Source organism: Zalophus californianus, chromosome 8 (assembly GCF_009762305.2).
Source record: "Zalophus californianus isolate mZalCal1 chromosome 8, mZalCal1.pri.v2, whole genome shotgun sequence".
Lineage (NCBI taxonomy): Eukaryota > Metazoa > Chordata > Mammalia > Carnivora > Otariidae > Zalophus > Zalophus californianus.
The window spans coordinates 117055611-117064141 of record NC_045602.1 but is presented as its reverse complement, the minus strand read 5'-3'; the positions used below and the strand labels follow the sequence as shown (position 1 = coordinate 117064141).

The following is an 8531-nucleotide window of genomic DNA, read 5'->3' as shown; positions in this document are numbered from 1 at the left end:
ACCAAATGACTTAAATACAAAGGGAACAAAAGCTCAGCTTTTCAGACTAGTAAGGTGTCACTGCTAATAGGCACTGGTCGAGTAGTGGGGGTTCCCCAGGCCATAGCTGACCAAACCAGAGGGTGCAGGTCAGAGCATCCCCCAACCCCAAATCAGACACAAAACATTTCTCTAATGGTAAATACCTGAAGGATTCTTACTCCCAGCTTTGAGCTGAGGCTCGAGACTGGCCTCCAAATGTGGGAAGGAGCATTTCTAGTGTTTCCCTGGCTGCTACTGGTCTAACCCAAGTGGGCTTGGAACCAGGAAGGGCAGGTAGAGCAGACCCTTCCCATTGCCTTTAGGATCAGGCCTGGACTCCATCTTCTGTCGATGTCCCTGTGAGAATAGGTGTTAGCTGACTGCGATGGGCTTCAGGAAGACACATGTGCACTTGGACTACTCGTCTGAGTCTGCAAGCCCCAAATCCACCAGAGCTGGAGCTAAAAGCTGAAGCTCTCCTCTGCAATTTAATGTGGATTCACCCATAAAGGCTTCCAGAGGGGAAAGGGTCATAAAAAGCTGGGAGAAGAGGTTAGGTCTCAAGCAGTCTTGGACCCCTAGGGCAAAGCTATCCCTCAGTGGACAGAGGAGGAAAGTGAAGTCCAGAGTGGACAGGCCCCACTGGGAGCACACCTCATTGCTGCCAATGTGTATTGCCAGGGAAAGAGAACTGCATCAGAGTCAAAGGCCTCCGTTCTTGTCTAAGCTCTCTCACTAACTGGGGAACACTGACCAGCGGATCCTCTTTGGACGGCAGTCTCCTCATCTGTAAAGGAGGGGTCCATTCTGGCTGGCTGATGAGGGGTGCCACCCTGGATCAGATGCTGGGCCTTTCAAAGCCGTAGACTTCATCAGCACCAGAGTCAGGGCCATTCTCTACTGAAAGGAACCAGAGTCCTTGGAGAAATCGCTAATTCTAGGCTTACATCAGGGGAAATACAAGCTCATCCAAGAATATCCTGTTCTGGCAGAAAATAAAGTGCTCAGAGAATGATAAGAGTGTGTCAAAATGATTGCTTCAAAATATAGAATGAGGGGCGCCTGGGTGGCTCAGTTGGTTAAGCAACTGCCTTCGGCTCAGGTCATGGTCCCAGGGTCCTGGGATCGAGCCCCGCATTGGGCTCCCTGCTCAGCAGGGAGCCTGCTTCTCCCTCTCCCACTCCCCCTGCTTGTGTTCCCTCTCACACTGTCTCTCTCTCTCTCTCTGTCAATTAAATATAAATAAATAAAATCTTAAAAAAAACCAAAATATAGAATGATAATAACAGGTTCTGACGCACTGAATAAAAGAGGAAGCCAAGAGTCCAATACTAATATAAATAAATGAATTAATTAATGAAAAGAATGATAAGGAAGGGGATATTTACATAGTTCCATATCTCCTCACAAAATCCCTATCAAAACAATATGACATCATTGAGTGAAAAGGCATCAACAGAGTGAAAAGGCAATCTGTGGAATGGAGAACATATTTACAAATCATTTATCTGAAAAGGGGTTAATATCTACAATATCTACCAACAACTCCGATAACAAAAAAAAATGGACAAAGGACTTGAATAGACATTTTTACAAAGATGATATACAAGTGGCCAAAAAGCACATGAAAATTGTTCAACCTCATTAATCATTAGGGATATGCAAATCAAAACCACAGTGAGATACTACCACACACCCATGAGGATGGCTAGGAACAGAAACCAGCATAACAAATGTTGACAAGGATGTGCAGAAATCGGAGCCCTCATGCACTGCTGGTGGGTGGGACCCAGGAAGACAGTTTCTCAGAAAATCAAAACTAGAACTACCATGTGATTGCAGCAATCCCACTTCTGGATATATGTCCAAGAAAATTGAAAGCAAGTTCTCAAAGAGCTATCTGCACACCCGTGTTCACAGCAGCACTATTCACAAAAGCCAAGAGGTGAAAGCAACCCAAATTCCCATCAACAGATGAATGGATAAGCAAAATGTGTATACATGTGTGCAATGAATAGTATTCAGCCTTAAAAGGGAAGGCAATCTTATCACAACGTGGATGAACCTCAAGGACATGGTCCTAAGGGAAATAAGGCAGTCAGAAAAAGACGAATACTGCAGGATCCCACTTATCGGAGGTTATCTAAAGTAGTCAAATTCAGAGACAGAAAATAGAATGGTGGTTACCAGGAGCTGGTGGGAAGGGGAAAAGGGAGTCGTTTAATGGGTATTGAGTTTCAAATTTGCAAGATGAAATCATTCCAAAGATCTCTTTCACAACAATGTAAATATACTTAACACTACTGAACTACTCACCCAAAAATGGTTAAGATGGTAAATCTAATGTTTTTTTACCACAACATACATACATATGTACATAATTTTTAAAATAAAAAGGGAATAAGTACCAAAAGTGACTTTACATTGGAGACACCATTTCAATCCAATAATCAAAGTTATCCCCAGCAATGGGCCAAACAAATCTTGTGCCACCAGATAGCATCCAATAAGAAGAACACAGCCTCACTGCTGTGATTCCTGCCAAAGATGCATAACCTAAATCTAGTAATGAGAAAACATCAAACTGACCCACATTGAAAGACATACTATAAAGTAACCGGTCTATATAATCTTCGAAAGTGTCTCTGTGATCCATTTTCTTCTCGATTCTGATTTTCTCTTGGGGATGGGGAGGATTTCGAAGTTGAAGAATGGGTGGGGGGCAAAACAGAAGACACAGAGGGTCAGGGGGCCTGCACAGCCCTGGAGTTGGGGGGGAGGCTGGAAGCCCACACACCAGACCCCTCAAAGTTTACAAATGATAGCACTGAAGCTCCAGAAAGGGAAGGAGCCCGGCTAAAACTCACACAGCACATGTCTCGATGGGCTGCTTTCCCGCAGCTACGTCCACAGGCCTCAAGCCCACAGCCTCCAGCAGCCACGAAAAACCTTTGTTCTAGCTTTGGTGCTGCTTCTCAGCCACCTGCAAACTACTCATCCCCATTGTCGGCTCTGAACCAGTGGTTACAAATTCTGCAACTCAGCACCCTTGGGCTGAAGCCCCTTAAATCCCCACATAGCAGAAAGGCCTCATGGTGAACTGGCCTCTGGTGGCACCGTGGGAGTTGTCAAGGGACCCATGTCACCCCCAGGACTGTCCATAACCAAAGGTAAGATTCTTCCATGAGTTACATAAAGGGAATGGAGGATTTAAAGAATGCTTTTGCTTCCAACCCCGAGATGTGATCCTAAACACTTTCCTATCACAAACTCTGGCATTATCTCCTGTGTTTATTTTTCAAATGGGTTTTTTCATTTTCCCCAAACAGTGGAAGCTGTTAGTGCTGGGGCTCTATTTTGGGCTCAAGGGGCCTGGGTGTGCCTCTGCAAGTATGACTATGCTTTATTTACATATGCAAAAGCATTCCAGAGGGCGGTTATATTCTCTCTAACACAGTTCCAGGGTTGTGGGTACTGCATCCTGAAAACAGGTGGCTCCTTTGGGAGAGATGAGTAACGCGGCATAACGGCGCACGGGCAGCCACGCTGCTCGCCTAGGAGGGCACCAACTGCGGAGAAAGCACATGCATTTCCTGCAACCGCCACCTGGTAGCTGAGTGAGCTTGGACGAGGCCTTTGCCATGCCAGCCCTCAGGCTCTCCGTCTGTCAAGTGAGGATAATGCTAGGAAATGTTTTCAGGACAAGTGATCACTTCTCTAGAGTGCCTCACACAATGCCTGGCACGCACTGGGCACTCAGTACTTAACCTGGGCCCTTCCCCTGGTGGTGGACCACTGTGGGCTTCCAGAACCTTGGATCTGTGCCCAGGTGGGCAATAAGGAGCACTGAAAGCAGTTGGTTGCTAACACTGTGCTCCTTCTAATCAAGCACCCTCCCCAGTTCACTCAGGATGGCCGTTAGCACTGGTTAGGAAGACTTAGCTTTCCAAAGCCTTAGCTTCCTACTCCACCGAAGAGGAGAGAGAGAGTCTCTGGTTGGCCAAACTGATCTCAGTTTAAAAAGGTGCTAATAACATCTAACGTGTACTGAGCACTCACTGTGTACCAGTGACTTCACAGGTGCAGCCCAAATATACCTGCGGGCCCATTCTCTGCTTGGTTACTGAATTCAAAGAAACAGCAGTACTGCCCAAAATCGTAATTAAGAGCCATTCAGTTTACTTGGTTTCTTCAAGAAAATACCAAAGGAAAACATATCCTCAATGCACAGAAAAGCTCTTTGAAAACCTTTTTACATTTCTCATTCTCAAATTCTTCTCTCTGCTAAATGGTGGCTTCAGAAAAAGCTCTGCTCTTCCTCTGCTCCCCTCAAGACTCCACAGTCTCTCTCCCCACACAGTGCCCTCACTCCGGGGTTGCCCTTCTAGTTGACTTCCTCATCCGCCATGTCTGTCCTCCTATTCTGGAAGCTTCTCTCACCTCCCGGGAAGCGGGACCAGGGGGCAGGGTGGATAAAATCCTACATCTTGCTGTACATGTAGCACCTCCTTTTTCTTTCTTTTTTTTAACTTTTCTTTCCAGTTCATGTACCACCTCTTTTAATCCTCAACAGCCATTATGTGGTAGAGCTGGGATCTTAACCCAAAGGTCATCAGCCTCTGTAGTCAGATGTTTAGCAAGACGGCTGTCACAGAATAAGCACTCAATAAAAAGTTTCTCACCCCTTCACTGGTCATGTCATGTCTGCTCAAGAACCTTCAAGGGTTCCTCATTGTCTAGAGTAGGGGTCAGCAAACAATAGCCCACAGGCCAAATCTGGCCAACCACCTGTTTTTGTAAATAAAGTTTTATTGGAACAGTAAAGTTGCTTTCACCCAACAGAGTTGGATAGTTATAATAGAAACCATATGGCCTGAAAAACCTGAACTATTTATTATTTGGCCCTTTACAGAGTTTGCTGACCCCTGGTCTAGAGAATAAGAGGGAACAGAGGCTGCCTCTTATCCTCCTTTGGATCTACTATGAAGCAAGTATAAACAAAAGTAAATAAACTCTGAATGAGTGAACAAGCTGTCCATACCATCGTCTTGGATCCACAGCCCTAAATGCAGAGAGATCCCTAAATACAGTCAGACACTTCAATTTACCTAGTCCCCAAACAGCGCCACCTCATCCCTGTAGGTCAGAGACAGCCCTTTCAGACCTGCCGCAGACGTCCCAGACTCCTTGGCCATCTGGAACTATCAGAGAAGTCAGAGATGATTAAGTCCTCTACTTCTCTACTCTTTAACGTCCACATCCTCTTCTGATAGAAAAATTCCATACTCTTCCTTTTTTGCTGTGCAACATAAATAGTTTTCTTTTAAATTCAACGAGCAGGGGCACTGGGGTGGCACAGTCGGTTAAGCAGCTGACTCTTGGTTTCAGCTCAGGTCATGATCTCAGGGTCCTGGGATCGAGGCCCACGTCCGGCTCCACGCTCAGCCAGGGGAGTCTGCTTCTCCCTCTCCCTCTGCCCTTCCCCCTGCTCACGGTCTCTCTCAAATAAATAAGTAAATCTTAAAAAAAAATAAATTCAACAAACAAAATGATAATGTTGAATGTGTTTTCAAACTGTACTCACCTCTCATGAAGACCATTGATCTTGTCCAATTTGCTCACTTTGCCACTGGGGAAACAGGGGCAGGTACAGGGCTCAAGAGGGTCCAGTGACATAGAAACAAAGCCCAGCTCTCCAGAGCTCCCGAGGCCCAGCTCAGTGCTCAGGTGTTCCTCCTAACCTGCTCCTTGCCCAGTGGGGTAGGTGAATGTGTGGGGTGGGAAGCAATGGGTGGAAGAAGGCTCCTGTCTTCCCTGGCAGCCCCAAGCCAGGCTCACGTGCTGCTATGGCCTCTACCAGGCTCTCCCTCTGCTCTCAAAGCTAAACTATGGAATTTCCCAAGAGAGGTGATTAGGCCCAGTGCTACCAACAAAGAGAGTCGGCCCAGGTCACTAACAAGCAGCCTCAGATTCGGGACCCCCCAGAGGGGCCAAGGAGCCCTCAGTAAGTCCAACCTACCACCTCCTTATCTCTGGCCTGCCTCTTCTCTCTTGGGCTGCTGGCTCCCCAACCTTGGTACCCAGGACACCTGCTCCTGTCACTCTGCCCATCTGTCTCTCTGGCTCCTTATACCTCCTGCCTGCCCCCACCCGTCAGGCCTCCTCCAGTCTCTGGCAATGCCCTGTCAGAGGGGCTTGCTGAGCACTGGCAAACCAGCAGCCTGGAGGCCCAACACAGCCCACGTCTGTGTTTGCCTAACACAGTATTTTAAAAACAATTTGAATTAGTTGCTCACAATTAAAAACCAGTAGGAATCATCTAAAATATTGGGTGTCTTGGTTCTCTTGAAAAATCTAAAGACTGGCAGTACCGGGCCTGCATTATTTCCTGGCATGGCATCGAATGAGGATACAGAGCAGTTGCTCCATCTGGATGGGGAATGTGCATACCAGTCCCCACCACTGCCTGCTGCCTCCTCAGTCCTTCTGATGCACTCCTTTACATGACCTGCCCGGCCTCCAGAAGGCAGTTGAGTTTGCAACCCAAGTCTTGCTCACTTTGATCTGAGCCCCTCTGTACCTCCCATCCATCTCACCAGAGAAGACCTCCCACCCTGAGACCACCCCCAGGGCTTAACCCATCCACACCCAGCCTCCTGACCATCCACTCACTCAAGCCCCACAAGTATCAGGGGAGAGAGTGCCCCAGCTGCCGCCCCCAAACAACTCTCCGGACCCACAGCCCCCAGGAGCCCTGACTCTGAGCCCCGCAACTCCCATGGTGGTCGCTCAGGAAACAGAGTGACAACCCAACATCTTTTATTGGGTCTAAACAAGGACTCCTGCATTCTTATACTGAGGCAGGAGTTCTTGGATTTTATATCGGGGTGCTGTGATGGCTTCGACAATCCTCAATGGGAGGAGGTATTTCTGGGGTGCCACGAAAACGGTATGACAAGGTTTAGTCTCCTTGTTGAAGCTGCACAAATCCAGAATCAGAGACTTGGGGCTGTAGATCCCCTTCTTCTTGGGCCGGATTGGGGTGAACGGTGGACGCTGACGAGGCTTCACCAGCAGCCGCAGTAGGTCCTTCCGAAAGCTATCCCAGCTGCTCTGCTGAAGGAACTTCCGGCACAGATCTTCATCACTAAAGGCGAGGCGTAGACACTGAGTTTCCCACACTAGCCCCTCCTGTGCCCCTGCCCCTCCAGCCTTGCCTCCTGCCACTCTTCCAATTCCTCAACACAGTGTGCTCTGTCCCAGCTGGGTACCTCCGCCCAGACTCTTCTCTCTGCCTCCTCTGCCTTTCCACACCTTCTTCCCCTAGAACTGCACTGCTCTGTGTGGTGGCCACGAGCCACGTGTGGCCACTGAGTACCTGTGGTGTGGCCAGTCTGAATTAGAGATGGGCTGTGAGTTTAAAATACACACCAGATTTCAAAGACTTAGAGCAATAACAAATATAGAGACTCTCATTAATAACATTTGTGTTGATTACATGTTGAAACAATATCTGAGACACACTAAATTCAATAAAATATATTTTAAAAAGCAATTTCACTCATTTCTTTTTACTTCTTTTTTTAATTAACATATAATGTATTATTTGTTTCAGGGGTACAGGTCTGTGACTCATTAGTCTTTTTACTTCTTATAATGTGGCTACTAAAAAGTTAAATTATATAGGTAACCATTTATCCATCAAGGAAACGTAAGGTGAAGCCACAATGAGATACCACTTAATGCCCACTAGGATGGCTATAATTAAAAAGACAGATAAAAATGTGTAATGAGGTGGAGATATTAAAACAAGGGTTTTGGTACACTGCTGATGGGGAAGTAAACTGGTGCGGCCACTTTGGATAAGAGTCTGGCAGTTCCTCAGAAGGTTAAACAGAGTTAACTTACAACCTAGCAATTTTACTCCTAGGTATATGCCCAAGAGAAACGAAAACCTATGTCCACGCAAAGCCTTGCACAAGAATGTTCATAGCAGCGTTATTCATCATGGCCAATAAGTGAAAACAACCCAAACATCCATCCACTGACGAATGGATAAAATGTGATATATACATGCAATGGAATATCATTTGACACTAAAAAGGAATGAAGTCGGGGTGCCTGGGTGGCTCAGTTGGTTGAGCATCGACTCTTGGTTTTGGCTCAGGTCATGATCTCAGGGTCGTAAGGTCAAGTTCCGTGTTGGGCTCCTCACTCAGCATGGAGTCTGCTTAAGATTCTCGCTCTCTCTCCCTTCCTCCCTCCCTCCCTCTCTCTCTCTCAAATAAATAAATAAAATCTTAAAAAAAAAAAAGGAATGAAGTACATACTACAACATGGATAAAACTTGAAAACACTATGCTAAGAAGCCAGTTGCAAAAGACGACATATTTTATGATCCCATTTATGTGAAATGTCCTGAACAAGCAAAACCTCCCAGAGAGCTGGTTGTTAAACATTCACCAGCACACTGCTGGATAGTCTCCACTTAGAAAATTCCACTAACTCCC

General features: G+C 46.6%; 1 protein-coding gene across 7 annotated transcripts in view; it reads right to left on the bottom strand.

The window, feature by feature from the left end:
- Positions 1 to 6826: 6826 nt before the first annotated feature.
- Positions 6827 to 8531, bottom strand: part of CNBD2 (cyclic nucleotide binding domain containing 2) — a 54616-nt gene continuing 52911 nt past the window's right edge. For all 7 annotated transcript variants that reach the window (XM_027623938.1, XM_027623939.1, XM_027623940.1 and 4 more), the window contains one exon: positions 6827 to 7168. In XM_027623938.1, coding sequence (XP_027479739.1) covers positions 6850 to 7168 — 319 coding nt within the window. In that variant the 3' untranslated portion in view covers positions 6827 to 6849. The remainder of the gene's footprint in view (positions 7169 to 8531) is intronic.